The sequence below is a fragment of the Lynx canadensis genome, chromosome E3 (genome assembly GCF_007474595.2).
Source record: "Lynx canadensis isolate LIC74 chromosome E3, mLynCan4.pri.v2, whole genome shotgun sequence".
NCBI lineage: Eukaryota > Metazoa > Chordata > Mammalia > Carnivora > Felidae > Lynx > Lynx canadensis.
The window spans coordinates 1323177-1344892 of NC_044318.1; the positions used below are offsets into that span (position 1 = coordinate 1323177).

A 21716-nucleotide genomic window follows, 5' to 3' on the forward strand; every position below is an offset into this window, starting at 1 on the left:
GCCCCAGCTCAGGCCCACCTCAGCCCTGGCCCCAGCCCCCGCTCAGCCCCACCCCAACCCCGAGTCCCAGCCTCAGTCTAGCTCAGCCCCATCCCAGCCCCAACTCAGCCCCAGCCCCAGCGCCAGCCCCCGCCCCAGCCCGACTCAGCACTCCCAACACTCACTGGCTGTCTCAGGCTCTTCGTTGACCGGCTTTGTGCCACAGCAGAGCACTGAAAGAGCAGTCTGCTCGCCGGTAGGGTCGTGTGCGCGTTATAGGAGGTGACCCGCAGACAGATGCTGCCGGCAGGGTTAGAAGTAACGCAGCTGGTCAGGAAAAGCCCCTGCGGCCAGGTGCCCAGGGCCTGGGACGTCCCGGCGGGGGGCTGGCCCTGCTCACTCCTCACGCCCCCCCACACACAGTCCAGCCTCCGAAGCTCGCCCTGCGCCCACTGGGGCCCCAACAGTGCCTGGAGCAGCCGGCGCTCGAGCTGGAACAGCCTGGGCCGCGCACCCAGCCTCAAGCGCCGGAGCCAGTGCGGGGAGCGGGAGTCGCTGCTGTCCGGGGAGGGCAAGGGGAGCACGGACGAGGAGGCGGAGGACGGCAGGCCGGGGGCGGGGGCCTCGCCGGGGACGCGTACCGTCCCGCTGCGCCGTGCCGAGTCCCCGGACCACCGCAGCACGCTGGACCTGCGGCCCCCGCGGCCGGCCGCGCTGCTGCCCAGCAGGTTCCACGACTGCAACGGGCAGGTGCTCGCCCTGCCCAGTGAGTTCTTTCTGCGCATCGACAGCCACAAGGAGGACTCGGCCGAGTATGACGACGACGTGGAGAACGTGAGTGGGGCCGTCCTCCACGCCTCCCTCCTGTTTGGGTTTGTTCCCCAAAGCAGAGCCTGAGGCGGGGACCCAGGCCCCGCGTCACTCGTGGGGTCTCCTGGTGCCCCAAGACAAGTGGGTGGGGAGAGCAGGACAGGCTGAGCAGCCCTTGATGCCGGGGACACGGCCTCAGCTCATCCACCCGGAGCCCTGGAGCAGATTGGCCCCGGGCTCGACCCTGCGCCCACCTGAGGGGTGGTTCCGAGCCCTGAGCAGGTCAGCCCCTGGCAGGCAGCTCCTCAGATGCAGAGGGCAGGGCCACCTTCTCAGTGAGGCCCTTTTTCAGGGCGGTTCTGCAGGATGGGGGCCAGCTGGGGGAGGGGTCCCCTGGACTCCCAGCGAGGGTCTCTGTCAGTGGGTGGGGAGGACCGGGCTGGAACTGCTGGGACCCCAGAGACAGAAGGATGGGGCTGGGCCTAAGGAGGAGGGGGGCCCTGGGTGTGGGAGGGCCCGCGGTGGGGGGCGGGGGCAGGCTGGGAGGGGCCCTGAGGACCTGCGTCCTCTGCCCCCAGAGCTGCTGCCTGCGCCTGCGCAAGGTGCTGGAGCCCTACAAGCCAGCCTGGTGTCGGAGCCGGGAGCCCTGGGCCCTGTACCTCTTCTCCCCGCAGAACAGGTGAGGGGCACGCGGCGAGGGGCTGACTTCACCCCCTGGGTACGCAGTGAGCGTCCCTGGGCCTCGGGGTCTCTTGCGCCCCGGAGCTGTTTTCTCTGGGGCTGTAGCAGCCACGCTGTCCCCGGAGCGGGTCACGCTGCCTCACGTGCCCAACCGCCCAGGTTCCGGGTCTCCTGTCAGAAGATCATCGCCCACAAGATGTTCGATCACGTCGTCCTGGTGTTCATCTTCCTCAACTGCATCACCATCGCCCTGGAAAGGCCTGACATCGACCCCAGCAGCACCGTGAGATGCCCTTCTGGCCCGGGGGGCGGGGGCGCGGCTGAGCGCGGCCGGCCCCTCTCACCAGCCTGTCCTTGCAGGAGCGTGTCTTCCTCAGCGTCTCCAACTACATCTTCACGGCGATTTTTGTGGCCGAGATGATGGTGAAGGTACCAGCGGGCCCAGCAGTGTCCAGTTTCTGTACTTGTCCCAGCCCCCGATTGAATGTGCCCCCCACCTGGGCTCCTCCTCTGCGCCTCCCAGGTGGTGGCCCTGGGCCTGGTCTCCGGCGATCACGCCTACCTGCAGAGCAGCTGGAACGTGCTGGACGGGCTGCTGGTCCTGGTGTCCCTGGTCGACATCGTGGTAGCCATGGCCTCCGCCGGCGGCGCCAAGATCCTGGGCATCCTGCGGGTGCTGCGCCTGCTAAGGACGCTGCGGCCTCTGAGGTGGGCGGGGCCTGGGCGGGGCCTCGGCCGAGCCAGGGAGGGGTGGGGCCTGGAGTCAAGGAGGAGGCAGGGAGAGGAGGAGTGGGGGAAGGGGCGGGGCCTTTGCCAGGTGGGGGTGGGGTTGTGGAGGGGCGGGTCCTGGAGTCAGGGAAGGGGGAGGGAGGGGGGCATGGGGGATGGGGGTTGGGGGCTGGGTTCAAGGATGGGCCCCTGCTCTGCGTCCAGGGTCATCAGCCGTGCTCCAGGCCTCAAGCTGGTGGTGGAGACTCTGATATCGTCACTCAGGCCCATCGGGAACATCGTCCTCATCTGCTGTGCCTTCTTCATCATCTTCGGCATCCTGGGGGTGCAGGTGCGCACCCTGCTTGCCCGTGGGTGTCCCGGCTGTGGGACAGTGGTCTGTGGTCAGCAGCAGCCCGGCAGCCCTGGGAGGGCTGTGCGGGGCGGCGGGTCTGGTGGACTCATGGGTCCGCCCCCGTGAGTTCCGGCCCCGTGGGAAGAGCGGGCGAAGCCGTCAGAGTCAGGGTCTTAGGGAAGTCCCAGCCGCCTTGGGAGCCAGGAGGGGGGGCCCTCCGGATGACCCCGACGCCCTGGTCAGCTCTTCAAGGGGAAGTTTTATTACTGCGAAGGCGCCGATACCAGGAACATCTCCACCAAGGCCGAGTGCCGGGCGGCGCGCTACCGCTGGGTGCGGCGAAAGTACAACTTCGACAACCTAGGCCAGGTGGGCGGGGCGGGGCTCTGGTGGGGGATGGGCAGGGCAGGGATGGGGTGCAGGCAGCGGGTGCAGGCTGCCCTCCTCCTTCTGGGAAAAACGGAAACCCCGGACGGCAGTCACGGTCAGGTCTGTCTGTGAGCCGGAGACCATCAGCGGGGGGTCGTGTGGTCCCTCGGGTGTCTCGGGGTGAAGGCACGGCTGTGGTGACCACCCTTGCTCCGGCCCCGCAGGCGCTGATGTCCCTGTTCGTGCTCTCCTCCAAGGACGGCTGGGTGAACATTATGTATGACGGGCTGGACGCCGTGGGCATAGATCAGCAGGTGCGGGGGGCGGGGGGGCAGCCCCGGCCTCCGGGGACCCACTTCTCCGTGTCTTCTGGGTCGTCTCGGGCAACCTGACGCCAAGAGGCTGCCTTTGGCCTCAGAACTCGCGGCCGTGTGGGGCCAGAGCTCTCCCAGGCAGCCCCGTCTCGGATCCTGCCGTGCGTGGGCCGTCCTGGGGACAGGTGCCCTCTGGAGGACGGGGACCCACGTGTCACTTGTGTGCCGCAGCCGGTGCCCAACCACAACCCGTGGATGCTGCTCTACTTCATCTCCTTCCTGCTCATCGTCAGCTTCTTCGTGCTCAACATGTTCGTGGGCGTCGTGGTGGAGAACTTCCACAAGTGCCGGCAGCACCAGGAGGCCGAGGAGGCGCGGCGGCGCGAGGAGAAGCGGCAGCGGCGCCTGGAGAGGAAACGCAGGAGTAAGGCGCTCCGGGTGGCGGTGGGTCGGCCCCTTCCACCCGCGGGAGCCCCGTGCCCGAGGGACTGCGGAACGGCTCCGGCCGGGTCTCCCTCCCACGCGGGCCCCAGCAGCTTCTCCGCGGCGGGACCGGAGTGCCCCGCCTCGTCCTGGGCCTGCGTGGGGGCCGGACCCCCCCCCCCACCCAAGGAGGGGCCAGGACAGGGGAGGGCGCTGGGGACAGGTGGCGCGGGGGTCTTCTCCCAAGGGGCCCAGGACACGAACGAGACCCCCGGTTTCCAGCGCCCGTCGCCACAGGGGCAGGTCCGTTTCCCGAGGGAAGAGCGAGCGAAGCCGTCAGTCAGACAGGGTCTTAGGGGAGTCCCAGCCAGCTGGGGAGCAAGGAGGGCTTCTTGCAGGAGGGGGCCTGCCGAGTGTCCCCACCTGCCCCGCCCCGTGTGGAGTGTCCATGCCCCACCCCCCGAGGCCAGCTCAGACCATCTCCTTGTCTTTCCAGGCACCTTCCCCAGCCCAGGTATCTGCCCCCCGCCCTGCATGTCTTAGCCCCCCGCTTCGGCCAGCCAGTGCACGGGGCTACGGGCTGGCCTTGCTCCGTCGCTCCGTTGCTCCGGGCTCCGTTGCTGCCATGGGGACGGGTGGACGTTGCAGGCTGGTGCCGGGCCTGCTGGGGTCCATCGCGGGGTGGGCCCAGGATGGCTGGGGGTGGGCGCCAGGCATCAGCGGGAGGGAGGATCCGCTGGCTCACCTGCCTGGTGTCCGTGTTGCCGTGTCCAAGCTTGGGTTCGTCCCTCCACCTGGCTGCCTGCATGGCTGGAGCTCTGCTGCGTCCTGGGGCACCTGCCAATCTGTGGCCGCTCCCCGTCCCCGGCACTGGCCTGCCCCGCCCGGCTGTTTGCGTCTTTGGCTTTGTGAGCCGAGCCAAGCTCTCTAGTGACTGCACGCCAGCCCAGGGAGCATGAGGGTCCCGGGGAGGGGTCGGCTCCCAGCAGCCCCTGCTCTCCCAGGCCCTGGGCCTTCTGGCTCGGGCCGCCATAGCTCTTGCCACCCTGGCCACGCCTGTGCAGGGTGCTGTGGCCCAGGAGTGTGTCCGTGTGCGGTGGGGGCAGCTGTGCTTTCACTTGGTGCTCAGCCGACACCGATAAGCTCTAACGGGGTGACTGCAGGCAGCATTTAGTGCAGGCAGAACCGTTGGAGGATGCATGACCCCCGCCCCAGGTCGTGGCCGTCAACCTCAGATGGGCCAGAGGTCCGGCAGAGCCCAGACAGCAGGCGGTGGCCACTGGCCCCTTGGAGGACGAGGAGGGAGGGACTCTGGGCCTGGTGACCGGGGCCAGCTCATGCCCGGAACGAGAGAGAGAGAGAGGGAGCGCAGGGGGTAGGCCAGCCTGCCCTGTGGCGGCTGGGGTCGGGGATGGACTGACCCTGCCGCCCGGGAAGGCCCTTGTCTGCTCAGGCTTCCTCGTCAGGGCGTTTGCACTGGTGTTTGTCAGCCCAGGAGGGCCGACGACGACGAAGCCCGGCCTGGGAGCCCCCGGCAGGGTGGGGACTGAGCGGGGCCCCAGGGCAGGGCCCAGGTGGGGTCTCGGCTGCCAGGTCCACTCCTAGGCCCTGCCCTGGGGTTGGGGCCCCCTGATCAGATGGGCGACATGCTCCTGAGACCCAGTCCCCCAGGCCTCCCCTCCCGTGGTTCCAGCCGGCAGCAGGAGCCACTTCTTGCCCCAAATGGTGCCCCCTTTCTGGGGAGGAACTCTCCCCCAGGCTCGCGCAAACCCCCGCGTCTGAGCCCAAGGCCCTTCCCCAGCAGCTTGCACACCGCAGCTTCCGAGCAGACGAACGGGGCCATCTTGGTGCCGCGGGGCGCAGGCAGCCCCCTGCCCCAGCTCACGGCACCCTCTCCCTGCAGAGGCCCAGCGCCGGCCCTACTATGCGGACTACTCGCCCACCCGCCGGTCCATCCACTCGCTGTGCACCAGCCACTACCTTGACCTCTTCATCACCTTCATCATCGGGGTCAATGTCATCACCATGTCCATGGAACACTACAACCAGCCCAAGGTGGGGCTCAGTGCCTGGAGACTCCCGCTCCCCCCGCCCCCCACCGCCGTCCGCAGGACCAGTGGCGAGGACGCAAGCCCTGGGAGGGCCGTTGGTGGGGTCTGACGCTCAGCGGGGTGGACCTGGTCAGAGCCGGGGGCGGGGGTCCCACGTCTGCAGACTTTCCCAAGCCCTCGCTGGGGTTGGTGGGGTACGTGAAGCTATGGTTTGAGCAAAGCGTCCTTGTTTTCCTTTTTTTAGAACTGGTTGAACCTCCCTGGGCCGTGTGCCCTGGGGGGCCCTCCCCCTCTACCTCCATGGTGCCATCTGCGAACGAGGAGGGCCCTCCCCCCAGTAGTGCTGTCTGTGGGAACATCTAGCTGCCCAGGCGTCAGCTGGGCAGGGGACGGGCAGGGGGAAGGCAGTCGGCTTTTTATTTCGCCCTGATCTGGTCTGCGTCCCCATTTCGTCAAAGAAAGGACATCCCTCTTTCTCCTTCAGAGGAAGGGACGAGAACGACAGAGCCTCCCACCCTGAACCTCCGTGGCTTTCCTTGTGAAGCCACGCCGGGTGTGGCATGGCCACGTCCTGGGATGTGGGCAGGGGTCCACTTGAGGCTGGGCCAGGGGTCTGGGCTTGGGAGGGACGGGTGCCCTCGGCCCAGAGGCTGTCCACGCCGCCAGACCAGGCACTGCCCTGCATACAAGGGCTTGTTGGCCAGGCCCGAGGGTCTGCTGGGGCGGGGGGGGGGGGGGTTGGGGCTGGCACACAGGCACCTCGGGCTGGCCCTGCAGCCTGACGCTCTCTTCACAGTCGCTGGACGAGGCCCTGAAGTACTGCAACTACGTGTTCACCATCGTTTTTGTCTTTGAGGCCGTGCTGAAGCTGGTGGCTTTTGGGTTCCGGAGGTTCTTCAAGGACAGGTGTGTGGGGCGGGCCCCGGGGCCTGGAGGACCCTTGGGGCACGGGCGGGTGAGAGCCACAGCCCTGCGCCCCGTGGTCCCGGCCCGAGGCCCAACGACGCGGTCCTGCCGAGTAGCGGTGCGGGACGCAGCCGGGGCGCCGGAAGGAGGCCCTGAGCCCGCCCGCCTCCTGCCCCAGGTGGAACCAGCTGGACCTGGCCATAGTGCTGCTGTCCATCATGGGCATCACGCTGGAGGAGATCGAGATGAACGCGGCCCTGCCCATCAACCCCACCATCATCCGCATCATGCGTGTGCTCCGCATCGCCCGCGGTAGGCCGCCCGCCTGTCCCGCCCGGGGACCCCTGCTCGTGGCCTCCGCGTCCCCCGGCCCAGCATCCTTCCTCGGCTCGCCCTGCGGCGTCCCCCTGGGCTCGGTCCGGGGGCCGGGGAGCGTAAGGGATGGGGGTGGCCCCTGGGTCTCCGGCAGCAGGGGAGGGTGAGACTGGCCCAGGCCCCACGCCCCCCACTGATGCTCGGCTCCTGGCCCTAGTGCTGAAACTGCTCAAGATGGCCACAGGCATGCGGGCCCTGCTGGACACGGTGGTTCAAGCCCTGCCCCAGGTAGGTCAGCAGCTCCTCGACCCGGGGCCCGGGTCCGCTTCACGGCCCCGAGGTGGGCATTACAGCCGCCCCCAAGACCACGAGACGCGGGGGGGGGGGGCCTCACTCGATGCGATTCATTCGCTAACACGGTCATCGGTCTTGCAAAAGCCACGGTAACCGCCCCACGTGTGCAAGGAACGCCTCTGCTGTGCTGGCAGAGAGGAGGGCCGTGTCTCTCTGGGCCTCGGTTCCTCTGGGAAAGACTGGAGACCAGGGCGCACCTCCCCCAGTCCGATTGTGGATGCAGTGGGCAGAGGATGTGGACCAGAAGGACTTGTCTGAGTTCAGAGGACTGCGCCCAGCGCGTCTGTCCACCCCTGTGTCCTTCTGTCCGTACGTCCACCTCTCCACCAGCCATCCATCCGTCTGTCCATCGTGTCTTTCTCTCCATACATCCAACTCTCCACCAGCTGTCCGTCTGTCCATCCACCCATGTCCTTCTGTCCATACATCCAACTCTCCCACCAGCCATCTCTCCACCTGTGTCCTTCTGTCCATTTGCAGCCCTCCCACCAGCTACCTGTCCGTCCACTCCTGTGTCCTTTTTTCCCTACATCCAGCTCTCCCACCAGCTGTCCATCCACCTCTGGGTCCTTCTGTCCATCTCCAGCCCTCCCACCAGCTATCTGTCCGTCCACCCCTGTGTCCTTCTGTCCACGTCCAGCTCTCCCAGCCAGCTGTCCGTCTGCTAGCCCAGCGCGTTCCTATCCAGCCGCTCGCTCACCCCCACAGCCCCTCCTCTCCAGCCATCTGCACATCACACACCCCCTCCCACCTTTGGCCAGCCCCCTCCCGTCCCCTCTGCGGCCCCTGAGGCCCGTGCCAGCAGGAGTGATGGGGGGAAGGGGTGGAGGAGTCAGGGGGATGCGTGCTAGAGAAGGAGCGGCACGGGTCACAGGACGCCAGGGTGCCCTGCCGAATGCGGCATGTGCCAGGGCTGGGCAGGGGGCAGGACGCCCTAGGTCTGCATAGCTAGCCCCCAGTGGGGTCCCTGAGGCTGCAGGTGGCCTGGGGCTCTGAGGAGCAGAGGAGCAGGGGGCGGTGGGGCCTGGGGTGCAGGGTGGGTGTGAGGAACTGAACCGAGGAGGGACCGAGGTGGGGGTGCTGGCAGAGGGGCCCCCGGGGGCCACAGAGCTCCAGGGCCTGAAGGGACGGGTGGAGAACAGGGCTCGAAGGCAGTGGCGGGAGCCTGGCCAGGAGTGTGGGTGAGGGCGGCGAGGTGGGGCGGCGAGAGCCCAGCGGGTGGGGGCTGAGGCTGCCCCTGACCTCACTCTGCTTTTCTTTTCGTGTAGGTAGGGAACCTCGGCCTACTTTTCATGCTCCTGTTTTTTATCTATGCTGCCCTGGGGGTGGAGCTGTTTGGGAGGCTCGGTGAGTGTGCGCAGCCTCGCCCACGCGCATGCGGCCCCCCGGGCACTGGGTGCCCGCCCGGCAGACACCGGCCACCCGCCTCCTGCCCCATCTGTGTCCTCACCCAGCCGCCGCCCCCATCAACCCTCACTGCCCAAGACCCGCCCGTGCATCGGCCTCACACGGGCATCCGCGCATTCGCAGGAGTGTGGTGCCAGACCCCTGACACGCATTCACACACAGGCGTGCACGGATACACGCGTGTTCACGCCTAGCCAGGAGGACAGGGCCATACGTGAGCGTGAGGAAGTGTGCGCGTGCAGATACGCACTCGAGGCACATGCACCCGTCTCCCTGCTCCTTGTGGTCCCTGGGATACAAACGCTGCCCCGTGTCCTTTTTAACGGTCACCGGGGATTCTTTCCACCCCCCAGGCCCGAGGCTCTGGCCAGCGTGGGCAGGGAGCAGGTGGGGACTTTCCAGGACAGCCCAGTCCCTTGGGATCTCCTCAAAAACATCCGATGTCACTGAGTGCTTAGTGGCTTCCGGCAGCCGCCAGTGTGGACTTGTCTGTAAGGCGGCGGAGGTGGCCGTCACAGCTCAGGGTCTGCCCAGAGGGGATCCTGGGACTCGGCAGCTGGTGCCCCAGACCCCAGCCCCCTATTCGGGGTGCTTCCTATGCCCCACGACAAGGCAGCCGTGTCCGTCCTGGCCCTGGGGCCCGAGGGCATGCTGACCTGAGAGGCAGGCCTGGGGAGCAGGGGTGCCCTCTGCTGGGGCTCAGCCAGAACCAGCTGCCACGGAGGGCTTGGCCTGTGTACCCGCAGAGATCGTGTCCACGTGGAAAGTCTCACATGTCAGGGTGGGGCTCCAGGCAGCCCTGTTCCCCTCCCCCGGCCTTGAAAGGGCACGGCCCCCACAGAGGCCAGCACCCACCTGCCAGGGCCCCCGAGCTGCGCGTGGGTCCTTTTCCCCAAGAGAGCGCGATCTGCTCCCTGGGGGAGGGCAGGGCTCTCGGTTGGGTCCGGCGTGGCCCTGTGTGGCCTCGGGGCCCAGGGTATACACCGCCCTGCAGAGCCCTCGGGCTGACCGAGCGAGGGTCTCCCCGGCAGAGTGCAGTGACGACAACCCCTGTGAGGGCCTGAGCCGGCATGCCACCTTCTCCAACTTCGGCATGGCTTTCCTCACGCTGTTCCGCGTGTCCACGGGGGACAACTGGAACGGGATCATGAAGGTAGCGCCTGAGCCGTCGTGGGGGGCGGGGCGCCCGGGGTGCAGGGGGGGGAGGGGGTGGGGGGGCGGGGGGGGCGGGGCGCCCCGCAGTCGCCTGCTCTGCCTCCGCAGGACACGCTGCGGGAGTGCGCCCGCGAGGACAAGCACTGCCTCACGTACCTGCCAGCCATCTCCCCCATCTACTTCGTCACCTTCGTGCTGGTGGCACAGTTCGTGCTGGTCAACGTGGTGGTGGCCGTGCTCATGAAGCACTTGGAGGAGAGCAACAAGGAGGCCCGCGAGGACGCCGAGCTGGACGCCGAGCTGGAGCTGGAGGTGGCGCGAGGCCCCCCCGCCCGCCCCAGGCCCGCGGCCCCGCAGAGCCCGGACGCCCCCGGCCTCCTGGTCGTGCGCAAGGTGTCTGTGTCCCGGATGCTGTCCCTGCCCAACGACAGCTACATGTTCCGGCCCGTGGCGCCCGCCTCCGCCCCACACCCTCGCCCGCTGCCGGAAGCGGATGCGGAAACCTGCTCGGGTGAGGCCCCTGGAGGCGGCCGGTGGGACGGGGCGGCCGGGCCTCCACCAGGTGGCCGAGGCTGCAGCGTTCTCACCTTCGTGCCCCAGGTCCTGCCCCGGGTCTGTCCACCTCTGCACACTCCCTGCCCGCGGAGCCCTGCACCTCCCTCCGGGTCTCTTCGGCCGCACCATCCCCAGCCAGGGACACCGACGCCCTCGGTGCCCTGTCCCCTCGGGGCGCAACCCGCTCCCCCAGCCTCAGCCGACTGCTCCGCAGACAGGTAGGAGAAGCCCTCCGAGTCCCGCGGCCCAGGCCTGGGGGCCCCACCGCGGTTCCCTCCCGTTTGAAAGATGAGTGGCGGGGACACCAGGGGAGGGGGGCACGTCCCTGCAGTCTGGGATGACGTACAGGGCCCAGGAACCGTGTCTCCTCGGGCACTAGTCTCGGTCCCGTGCAGCGCAGCACCCCTGAGCCTCGCCCGTACCCGGAGACCACTCTCCGCCTGCCGCGGCCTCAGATCCTCTCTCTGCCACGTGCCCTGTGCTTGGGCTTCCGGGCCCTGCTGGCGCTGTGCAGGGTGGGGGCTCTGTGCCCAGCGGGGCCTCCCGGGCCACAGCAGGCTCTGCCCACGGGAGTTCAGGTCCTTAGTCCTCTGTCCTCGCTGTGCCCCCGGCACGAGCGGTGCGTTCGGCATAGGTGGGGCCGGGGGACGGCGTGTCCGCTTGCCCTGGGGAGTCTCGGTCCTACTCTGCGGGTGGGGTGGGGGTTCCCGCGCCCCTGGCTGCTGCCTGGGTCCTGCCCGGCCTCCTTGGTCACCTGACCCCGTATCCTTGCAGGAGGCCGTGCGCACCAGCTCCCTGGAAGGGCAGATGGCCGGCCCCAGGGATGGTGGCCCAGGCTGGGCGGAGCCTGGCGGAAAGACCCCCGTGAGGCAGGCATCCCTGGGGGCCTCCGTACGGTCCCCACCCCGTTCCCCGAGGCCCGCCAGCGTCCGCGCCCGCAAGCACACTTTTGGGCAGCGCTGCGTCTCCGGTAGGCCGCCGGCCCCAGGAGGGGAGGAGGCCGAGGCCCCAGACCCTGCTGACGAGGAGGTCAGCCACATCACCAGCTCGGCGCAGAGCCCCTCGGCCTCCCCCGATGCCCCGGGAGCGGGCGGTGAGCCGGACCTGCACGGGTTCTGCGGCGTCGACGCCCAGGGCTTCCGGGGGCAGCCGGGCCAGGCGGATGAGCAGAGGCGGCCCTCGGCGGAGCAGGGAGGAGGGGACGGCCGCTCGGAGGTCCGGGAGGCGAAGGCCCGGGTCCCGGAGGCGGAGCCCCCCTCGGGGGCCCGCAGGAAGAAGAAGATGAGCCCCCCCTGCATCTCCGTAGACCCCCCCGCAGAGGACGAGGGCACCGCGCGGCCCCCGGCGGCAGAGGGCAGCGGCACTCTGAGACGGCGAACCCCGTCCTGTGAGGCCACGCCACACAGGGACTCCCTGGAGCCCGCGGAGGGGGCGGGGGCGGACGCGGCCGCCAAGGGGGAGCGGCGCGCACAGGCGGCCTGCCGCGCAGAGCACCTGACCGTCCCCAGCTTCGCCTTTGAGCCGCTGGACGTGGGGGGCCCTGGCGGAGACCTGTTTGCGGACAGCGGCCACAGCGTGGCCCCTGAACCCAGAGCTTCCCTTTCGGGGGCCACAGTGCCTCCTGAACCCCACAGAACAGAGCCTCCCGTGCTCTCCAGCGACCCCCCAGAGAAGGGACGGGGGCTGCACCTCAAAGTCCTCCAGAGCCCCCCAAAGAAAGCGGGGTCCCCCCCGGCCACCCCCATCCCGGGTGACCACGTAGACAAGCCCGTGTAGCTGAGGGCACGGTGCCACACAGGTTTTAGCACTGGGGTTGGGGCGCACCCGGCAGGGTGGCGGCCCCGGGCAGGGCTGCGTGTGGACCCCAGCTCGGGCCCTGCCGAGGCAGAGGAGCCCGGGAGGCCGTCCGCCCAGGGAGAGGGAGGCAGACGCCGGGTCTGGACGAAGCAGAACAGGGGGTAGCCGTCGGCCTGGGAGCCTCCGGCCAGCGCGCTCGGGTTTGGGTTTTCCCAGCTCCGCCAAGGCGGTCTGAGGCCTGGTCAGCGGTCCCCTCGCGACCGCTGCATCCCTGGGACAAAGACCAGAAAACGACCAAAAAGAGGAAGTCGGAGGCTGCCCAGCAGAGCCCCGTCCTCACACCCACTTACTTTTCTAGGGAACACGTGCTCGGGGCCACCTGTGCTCTGGTTGGTGGCAGCTCGGTCCCCGAGGCCACCACGGCCACGCTTCACTGTTGCTCACGGTCTGAGTCCTCACCTGTTTGTCCCCCCTCCTCGTCCCCCTCTGTCCGCCTCCGCTCCCGGGCCCGCTGCCCAGCATCTGTGTTGGGGCGATCGAGGCGCGCTCGCGTCCCCAGGGAGTGGGGTCCGGGCAACAAGCCGGCGCCTCTGCTGGCGGCCCCGCCCGGGCTGGGAGGTTGCAGCAAAGCCCCTGCGGTTCGCGGACGTTTCTTTTACAAATTCAGGTTAAACGTTGCAATAATCTGATACAGGAAATTTGGCTGCTTAATGGAAGGGGGAAGGGGGTGGGGGGCAAAGCAAAGGGGAATAAATATTAACTTATTTAAGAAACGCGTTGGGTTACCGCCGTCGGGACCCGCACCACTGCCAGGAGCGTGGCGGGCCCGTCGCCTCACCGAGAGCGGGGCTGGGTGATGCTGCCGGGCCGGCCTCGGAGTCTCCATAGAGGCTTGGCCCGGCCCCCCTCTGGTTCTGGAAGAAAGAGCCAGGCTCACGAGAGGGGAACCAAGTTCACACGTGCGCATTCACACTCTGGGGAAACCTGGCGAGTTTTTGCCAGGGCTCCCAGCAGGGCTGGGTGCTGGGGGGCGAGCTGCTGAGGCTGCGCCGTCTGCCCGCTCGGTCCTCTTCCTGCCCCGAAGACTCTGGCCCTGACCTTTGACCTGCCCAGTGCCCCGCTGGCCTCCCAGGGCTCCTTCCCAGCATGAGAGTGGGTATAGACGGGCCGGGGTAGGATAGGACTTGGGATGGCTCCAGAGTCTTGTGGGTGACAGCTGTGACCACGCTGGTGGCTGAGGGTAGTGCAGACCAGCCCCGGGGCCAGGTCCAGGCCCTTCCTGCCACACGGCAAAGCAGGACCCCACCGTGGCCCCCCGGCCACGGCCGCCTCCAGGGTAGTCTGTGTGGTGGGAGGCTCCTCCTGGCTGAGGACAGAGCTTATGTGCTGTGACCCAGGGGGACAACACCCGGTCTGGGGCCACGGTCCAACCTAAGCTCTCTGACACTGACCCCAGTGGGCAGAGGACACACAGTGAAGGGCCTCAGGCTCAGCCACTCCTTGCTTCACCCCAATCTCTCGGGGGCTCACAGCCTCCCCGGGGCCAGGGCCATGATGTGTGTGCGCTGCAGGGTTAGGGGGTGCCCTGAACCCATGTGCCGGGCCGGGGTGGGGCAGGGAGGGCCCATTCACCTGCTGTGCAGGCGGGAGGAGGGAGGAGGGAGGAGGGAGGAGCTGAGGGGCAGGCTCCGTGGCAGGCCCCACCTGCTCCTTCTGGGCACCTGCAGCTATGGCTGTCCCCACCATTTGTGCCCCGTGGGTGCTGCCCCCTGGCACTAAGTGGCCGGCTCTGGGCCGCACAGGCCACGGCAGGACCAGGGTGGCCCCAGGTGGCCTGTCTGTAGACCCACGTTTGTTTTTCCCCGTCACCCGGACAGGGGTGGGGATGGGTGTCCCCCACCTCCAGGAAGCCCTCCCCGGTTTTCGGGGGGCACACTGGCTTGTCTCCTCTGTCCTCCAAGTGTCGGGTCTTCGGGGCCGCCCCGGAGGTCCCAGCTCGAGGCCCAGAGTCAGCCAGGAGACAGTCAGGCCCTCGTGACAGGCGTCTGTGCCAGCCCACGCTGCCCACGTCCCTGCCCCCACGCCCATCTCGGGGTCCCGTGGTCTTCACCGCAGATCAGATGGGCACAGCCCCAGCTGCCCAGTTCAGAGCAGGCGCTTCCTAACCGTCCGGCGTGTGGCCAGGGCCTGATGACAGAGCCGATTAGGGGCCCTGGGAGGGGGCTGGACTTGTCTGCACCCGGCCCCGGCTTGAGACAGAAACTCTGAGGGCCATCTGTGCCCCCCGCCAAATGTCTCTGGACACTGTGCCGTTTCTGCCCCCTATTTGACAGGAGAGCAAACTGAGGCACAGGGAGGGGGGTCCTGTCCCTAGGTGCCTTCCTTCTCTGGCCCCGGGGATGACCTCCCAGCCTGCTGGGGTCTCTGGGTGCCCAGGGGACGTGGGTCACGTGGGCCCTCGTGGTGGCCTCCGCAGGGGGACCCCTCCTCCTTGCCCCCACCCCCACAGTAGTCGCTGACTCGGCTCTGGCTGCCCTCGCCCTGACCTTTCCTGGTCTCGGCTGTGTGGGTTTGGTTTCCAGGCACACGGGAACCCCCACCCCTGCCCTGCCCGAGGTGCCCTTCATCTCTGATCTGCAGCTCTGGGCGTGAAGGAGCCTAGTCCTGTCTTTCCGCCCTCACCCTGTCCCCTCGGACCCTTTCCTTGCGAGACGCGCGTCCCTCCACACCTCATCCGGCCCGAGGCCTATCCAGGCCTCAGAAAGTTCTAGAACTCATCACCCCAACAACGGACAGTGACAACCCCTGGGTGGGATGAGCGAAGGAGGAAGCAGGACGGATTTCTTGGTTTTTTCTTTTTTTTATCTTGACACGCCCATATCCGCCAAGAGTTTCCAGGGGGCGCATACTACACTTGTCATAAAAATAATTTCGGGTTAAGAAAAAGGTGCGGCCTCCCTGCCCCCCTATGACCCCCTGCCGCCCCCACACGCCCTGCCTCACGGGCCACCGCTGACCCTCCCCCCCGACCCAGGGCGACTCTGGAGGACCCCCGGTCTGCAAGGTGAGGGGCACCCGGCTGCAGGCAGGCGTGGTCAGCTGGGGTGACGGCTGGGCTCAGGCCGACCGGCCAGGCATCTACACCCGGGTCACCCACTACCTGGACTGGGTCCGCCGGTATGTCCCCGAAGAGCCCTGAGTTGTCCCCGGAGCTGCCAGCCCTCTGCTGCCCCCGACCGCTGCTTCGTCCCCGCGCCCTGCCCGGGGAGCAGGCCATGGGCGCTAATCCTCGTTACGGTGCCTGCAGAATACATGTGGTTGTCGCCATGGCTCCAGTTGTGGGGGAGTCACTGAGGGAGAGGGAAGGGGGCGCAGAGCACGGCCGGGTGCAGCTGCGGTCACCGTGGGGTCCCCAGCCCCCAACCACCGTGCCCTGCCCAGGCCCTTGTACCCAGGGCCGCTTCTCAGCTCACTGGCTTGTCTCTTTGGTGAGTGACATCACGCACTTGGGGACAGAGAAAGCAACCAGGACCGTTGAAAAGACATTTCTGGGGACCCCCAGGCACTGAGATGGGGTTGAGGTGGGGGTTGAGGGGACGTCCCGCACCCCCGTCCCCTCCTCCCCCCCGTGCGACACCCCCTGAGCCTCGCGTTTCCCTGCACGCCCTCACCTCTCACGGCCGCGCTCGCCCTGCTGTCCAGGCTGCTACGGGGGGCGTGGGGTGTCCCCATCCCGGGTCTGAGGGCCGGGCGACTGTGGCGCTCCTATGCGCACGCCCGAGCTGGACGGGCCACGTGGGCCACCCCCCACCCGCAGCAACGGGGAGAGTGGCCGGCCGACCCCACCCCGCAGACCACCGTGCTGGTCGGGGGTGGCACCTCGTTAAGGTTCTAATTCGCATCTCCGTGAGTTGTGACGAGAAGGGTCCCTTGGGCGACTGGAGCCCTGGGCCTCGGCACAGGGGGCGGAACGGCGGTCCACCTGCAACACCGGACAGGGTCCGAGGGCCCCACTGCTGGGTGTTCTAGTTGCGACCCGTCCCGTCTTCCCTCTGGGCACCTGGGCGTCCCCCCCGTCACCGCTCACGCCAGCACGCAGACTGGCTTCCAGGTGGAGCGGCCTGGCCGTTCAGACGCCGCTCGGCACCGACGCCCCCACGGAGATGGCTCCCTGGGCCCCCGGCCGTTCCTGCCATCCTCGGCCCCCCCGCCCCCCTCCCCCGGCGGGCCCTGCCCCGCGGCCGTGCCGGGAACACAGTCACTCGAGCAAACTGCTCCTGTCCTCTCCCACCTGAGCAATTCTAGTTGCAGACTGTTTACTCGTTTCCGGGTCTTTCTTTGAGGTAGACAGCGCTAACCTTTGCCTTTGAAAGTCTGTGGTCTCCTGGCTGTTCAGACACAGCCATGTGCCCGAACACACAGAGAATGACATCACCACCGTCCTTCGGGGAGTCTTCTGGGCTCTCTGGGCCAGAAGGAGCTTTCTAGATCAACATTCACCTCTCTCCTTCCGGTTGTCAGACACAAACACGTGCGTTTAATCTGAAGTCTCTGTCCTTAGCGGTGAGATTCTGGAATGGTCCACCAGGTTCCTTCTACAGCCCCACCTGACTCCTGCAGCTTGCAGAGGGTGGGGGACAGAGAGGTGCAGGGGGTGGGGGTACTAGGGGCAGAGGGAGCTGTGGGGGGTCCAGCCCTCCCACCGTGCTGGTAGGGCCCTTCCCAGAGGGTCACTGTGTCCGCCGGGCGACAGGAGACCCCAGCGGGCCGGGAGGATATCCCCAGGGCCAGGGGAGGGAGGCACCTAGAGCCAGGACACCCCTCCCTGCGCCTCACTCTGCTCTCCGGTCAAATGGGGGCAGAAGCGGCACGGTGTCACAGAGACATCAGGGGGCTCCGAGGCTGGTGTCCAGGTTCTCTCTCGACAGACCCAGGTGTCCAGGGAAGCTGAGGGCTCTGCAGTGAGCCACGTGAGGGGTTACGGGTGGGGAGAGGGGTCCCCACTGGTGGAGCCAGCACAGGTGATGGCCCCAAAGTCCTGCCTGGGGGGACCTGGGGGTGGTGCCTGGGTGTCTCCAGACCTGCCCCTGCACTGGGTGACATCAGGCCTCCTGGGCCCGACCCTGCTGCCCACCCCAACCAGGCTGATGGGCAGGTTACCCCTTCCCGAGGCTCACCATCTGGCATGTGGCCATGATGGCTTCAGCAAAGGCCCCAACACACAGCTGGGGTCACTGTCCTCATTCATCAGGACAGATGACAAACATGCCTTTTGAACCAAGAGCTGGCAGGAGACACAAGTCTGTGCCCCGAGAAGCCTCATCCTGCCAGATCATCAGGCAAACCCCCTCATGCCTCAGTTTCCCCACACCGAAAGGGTTCACTGACCTAGAGGGTCTCAGAGGGACCCTCCCACCTGGTCTGTGATTTGGAGCTGGGCCGGGAGCCGGGGCCGGGTGCAGACAAGTCCAGCCCCCTCCCAGGGCCCCTAATCGGCTCTGTCATCAGGCCCTGGCCACACGCCGGACGGTTAGGAAGCGCCTGCTCTGAGCTGGGCAGCTGAGGGCTGTGCCCATCTGATCTGCGGTGAAGACCACAGGACCCCGAGATGGGCGCGGGGGCAGGGACGTGGGCAGCGTGGGCTGGCACAGACGCCTGTCACGAGGGCCTGACTGTCTCCTGGCTGACTCTGGGCCTCGAGCTGGGACCCTCCGGGGCGGCCCCGAAGACCCGACTCCTGGAGGACAGAGGAGATGAGCCAGTGTGCTCCCAGGAACCGGGGAGGGCTTCCTGGAGGTGGGGGACACCCATCCCCACCCCTGTCCGGGTGACGGGGAAAAACAAACGTGGGTCTACAGACAGGCCACCTGGGGCCACCCTGGTCCTGCCGTGGCCTGTGCGGCCCAGAGCCGGCCACTTAGTGCCAGGGGGCAGCATCCACGGGGCACAAATGGTGGGGACAGCCATAGCTGCAGGTGCCCAGAAGGAGCAGGTGGGGCCTGCCACGGAGCCTGCCCCTCAGCTCCTCCCTCCTCCCTCCTCCCTCCTCCCGCCTGCACAGCAGGTGAATGGGCCCTCCCTGCCCCACCCTGGCCCGGCACATGGGCTCAGGGCACCCCCTAACCCTGCAGCGCACACACATCATGGCCCTGGGGCACCGTGGCCTCCAGCCCCTCACCCGGGTGCCAACGGGGCATTTCTCCCCGGCTGCTGCCCAGCATCTGGAGCTCATACCCAACTCCCCCTGGGGAGCCAGCGAAGACCCTCACCGGAAGGTACCCAGATGGGCAAGCACGTCCCTAAAGGGGAGGACATATTGGCATCATACCCAGGTCACGTTTGCGTGGCAACTGGTTAATTCCCAGAACAGACCTTGCCTTACGAGAGAAGTGGGACGGACGGATGGATGGTTGGAAAGATGGGGGATGGAAGGAGGGACGGATGCAAGGTTGGGACCACGTGGTGGCCTCTGGTGCAGGACAGAGCTGGGGGCTGTGGCCGCAGAGTGGAGCCAACCCCGAGACCCTCACTCTCCCTTGCCAAGCGTGGCAGGACACCAGCCCCGGCGCGGCCCCCTGTACCTCGGGGCTGGCCGACACGCTCCCACGGAGGGCCCACTCCACAAAGACTGACCGCACTCTGGTCATTCCTCAAGCTCTTTAATTTGACAGACAGCACAGCGAGGCACCCTGGGCCCCAGGGACGTCCCGCCCGCCCCCTGGCATCTTCTTGCTCCTTCCCCCAGCAGTCAGGGAAGTCCCGGACACTGAGGAGGCCAGAAGCGAAGGCGGAGCCCAGGCCAGGGACGGGGGCGCAGAGGCTGAAGCAGCAGGCTCTGGGGGGAGGAAGGCGTCGCTCCTCCGGGCCCAGCCGGGCGGACGGCCAGCAGGCCCTGGTCAGAGGCCCCTCCCGATTTGCCGCGTGATCCAGGGCACATACGTCTGGACGCGAGCGTAGACCCCAGGACAGTTGCTCAGGGCACAGCTCTGGTCCCAGCTGACCACTCCCACCAAGTGCCAAGCACCCGTCGTCTTGCAGACCAGAGGGCCTCCGGAGTCGCCCTGAGGAAGGAGAGACAGCACTGAGCCCCGGCTGGCCTCCAGCGCGGGGTGGGGGCCGGGATGGGCTGGGACTCACCTGGCAGGAGTCCCGGCCCTCGGTCCCCGCACACAGCATGTCGTCCTGGATGATCTTCCTGCCTGCCAGGCGGTGCCTGGTGGCGTTGTGGTACTGCTGGTCACAGACGGCGTTCTCCACCACGATCACCGCCACCTCCTGCAGACGGTAGGGCGGAGGCAGCGACTCTGGGGGAGAGACGTGACCGGAGGCTGGAGCGTGGCCCCCGCTGTTGGCCGTGAGCCTGCGTTCCCGCCCTGATCGCCACCGTGGGGACCCCAGGGTGCAGGGTTCCCATCTCCCTCTAAATTCCTAACACCCGGAAGGTGGATTCTGCCTTTAGTTGGAAGGACCGGAAAGAAAATGGGGGGAGGGTGAGGGTTTCTGCCCGCCCCCCCAATGTCTTCATATAAGTTGGAAAAAAACTAAGAATATGAATTTCCTCGTCACAGTGTTGGGTCCCGAGCTCAGTTGTGCTTCAGGGACCCTCCAGCCTCTGGGGTCGGATCTCCCGATTGGGACGCACAGGGGGTGGGGTGGGGGAGGGTGTCGGAAGGCGATTCCTTTCCAGAACCTGCAGCCGCCCACCCGCCAGGACTTCTCCGTGTGGCCAGGTCGGGAAATGCCTGGAGCGGCCCCGAACCCCTCCCAACCCCCACCCCGTACACACCATGCATCATGATGTTGCCCCAGCCGGTCACCCAGCACTCGTCCTCTGGGGTGACCTCAAGCGGGGCCAACGGGAGCCTGACAGGCCTGACGTTAGCCGTGTATTTCACAGAGTGTGACAGCTGGAGCAGGGCCACGTCCGCACCCAGATAGGCGTTGATGTAGTCGGGGTGGACGATGACGCGGGTCACATTCAGCAGCGTCCTCCCCCCGTAGAGGTACACGTCCCCGGCATGGATGCGGTAGGCTGCCGGGTCGGCGTCCTTCCTGGGGTCGCAGAGAAGCCACGGAGGCGGGTCCTTCAAGGGCGGCCACCTCCGCCCCGCCTGGAGCCCGGATTCCCACACCTCCTGATTGGCCCAGAGCTGGACGGCAGCGAGCGGGACTCACCAGGCGATGCAGTGGGCCGCGGTCAGCACCCACTGGGGGTGGATGAGGGAGCCCCCGCAGATGTGCACCCACGAGGCCCAGTTATAATCGTAGACTTTCAGGCTGACCTGCCACGGCCACTTCTCCTGGGGGACACTGTGGCCCCCGACGATGCCCACCAGCTCGTTTTCAGGGAGGGAGGCTGGGAAGCAACATGAGGGGGGAGGGAGGCCGGGCCTCGGGCCGGGGCCGAGCCCCGTCCCCACCTAGGCCTCCCCCGAGGGCACGACAGGCAGCCCCAAGGCCCCCCAGCGACTGGAACTGGAGACAAGGTTACAGGAGCCTCTGGGAAGGGAGGACCCCCGTGGGGTCAGGACTCACCTGGGCTCCCCACGACGCAGGTCCCCGAGAAGAAGGGGGTCAGAAGCAACAGCCACAGCATCTGCAAAGAGAGAGGGCACGGAGGGACAGCTCAGGGCCGGGGGGGTGGGGCCAGGGGCCCCTGCAGCCGTGTGAGAGGGGACAGCGCCCCTACCTTGCCAGGCTCCACGGGTCGCTGCTCTGGGGGCCCCCGAGGTCCTTTATCTTTTGGCCACAGGAAGTGGGCGGGCGGCTTGGGCAGTGTTCCATTGGGGGGGGGGGTGGGGGTGGAGGATGGGGAAGAAAGGCAGCCGGGTGTCAGGCAGAGTGTGTGCAGGGGGGTGGGGAGCCGGTTCCCCATTACACACCCGGGAGGCCAGACTCCCACCCTGGCCGCCCACCCCCGGCTGACTGTGCTTCTCACCACACGTCTGAGCACCAGAGGCCACAGAGCCCGTGGCAGGCCCGGCCCGGGGCGCTGTCCACCCACCCTGCCCCGCTTCCGGCCAGTGCAGTCACGTCTCTTCCCCCGCGTTGGCCCGGCCGTCATGGCCACGGAGGGACCCCCGCACGTGGCACAGCGCCCCGTCCCCGGGCCTCCGCCCCATCCTGAGTGGACAAACCCGGCTTCACAGCCCACCTTCCCAGCTGCCACCAATAGCACCCATCCAGGTGGTCTCCAAGGGGGCAAATGACACAATTTTTGTGGTGAGTCACACGGTGTCCCCTAAAGTTCCCCCTGATGCCATATTGAGGCATGGGGAGGGCAGAGGTCCATGGTCTGAGATAGGTTCCTTCGACAACACCCGGGAGAGTTGGGTGTAAGCCTATGGCGTAAGCCTATGGCTCCTTCTACATCAGCCAATCTAATCTACATCAGGGACCCTGAACCCTGTGAGCCCCTTTTTCCTTCCAGCTTAGGGAAGTAGCCAGCCCTCCAGCAGCTTTTGGGTCCTGGCTGGGCCACCAAGGGTAAATATCTGGCTGTCCACATGCTGGCAGCATTGCTTTAGCAAATGTCAA

At 67.4% G+C, this 21716-nt stretch overlaps 2 protein-coding genes across 2 annotated transcripts in view; one reads left to right on the forward strand and one right to left on the reverse strand.

Moving 5' to 3' along the window:
• The window catches only part of CACNA1H (calcium voltage-gated channel subunit alpha1 H), a 29014-nt gene extending 13636 nt beyond the window's left edge, over positions 1 to 15378 (forward strand). Inside the window, exons 15-35 of the mRNA XM_030301529.1 lie at positions 403 to 813; positions 1368 to 1468; positions 1630 to 1753; positions 1831 to 1899; positions 1994 to 2178; positions 2404 to 2530; positions 2777 to 2902; positions 3127 to 3216; positions 3448 to 3640; positions 4136 to 4153; positions 5543 to 5694; positions 6487 to 6596; positions 6775 to 6908; positions 7129 to 7199; positions 8534 to 8612; positions 9704 to 9825; positions 9936 to 10338; positions 10428 to 10600; positions 11157 to 12140; positions 14141 to 14329; positions 15214 to 15378. Of these exons, the coding sequence (XP_030157389.1) occupies positions 403 to 813; positions 1368 to 1468; positions 1630 to 1753; positions 1831 to 1899; positions 1994 to 2178; positions 2404 to 2530; positions 2777 to 2902; positions 3127 to 3216; positions 3448 to 3640; positions 4136 to 4153; positions 5543 to 5694; positions 6487 to 6596; positions 6775 to 6908; positions 7129 to 7199; positions 8534 to 8612; positions 9704 to 9825; positions 9936 to 10338; positions 10428 to 10600; positions 11157 to 12140; positions 14141 to 14329; positions 15214 to 15378 (4026 nt within the window). The remainder of the gene's footprint in view (positions 1 to 402; positions 814 to 1367; positions 1469 to 1629; positions 1754 to 1830; positions 1900 to 1993; positions 2179 to 2403; positions 2531 to 2776; positions 2903 to 3126; positions 3217 to 3447; positions 3641 to 4135; positions 4154 to 5542; positions 5695 to 6486; positions 6597 to 6774; positions 6909 to 7128; positions 7200 to 8533; positions 8613 to 9703; positions 9826 to 9935; positions 10339 to 10427; positions 10601 to 11156; positions 12141 to 14140; positions 14330 to 15213) is intronic.
• A 3441-nt stretch (positions 15379 to 18819) lies between these two features.
• On the reverse strand, positions 18820 to 21243 carry LOC115504133 (serine protease 29-like). Its single transcript, XM_032591664.1, has 6 exons — positions 21184 to 21243; positions 20715 to 20775; positions 20355 to 20535; positions 19966 to 20231; positions 19317 to 19483; positions 18820 to 19240 (listed from the first exon to the last, which is right to left on the reverse strand). The coding sequence occupies exons 1-6, from the start codon at positions 21241 to 21243 to the stop codon at positions 19076 to 19078; spliced, it is 900 nt and encodes a 299-aa protein (XP_032447555.1). The 3' UTR covers positions 18820 to 19075.
• Between the last annotated feature and the right edge of the window lie 473 nt (positions 21244 to 21716).

Coding starts and splice junctions, on each gene's coding strand:
- LOC115504133 (XM_032591664.1), bottom strand. CDS start 21,243: ATGACGGCCGGGCCAACGCGGGGGAAGAGACGTGACTGCACTGGCCGG. Junction 20,536..20,714: donor CTGCGTCGTGGGGAGCCCAG/GTGAGTCCTGAC, acceptor GTTGCTTCCCAG/CCTCCCTCCCTGAAAACGAG. Junction 19,484..19,965: donor GGGCAACATCATGATGCATG/GTGTGTACGGGG, acceptor TCTCTCCCCCAG/AGTCGCTGCCTCCGCCCTAC.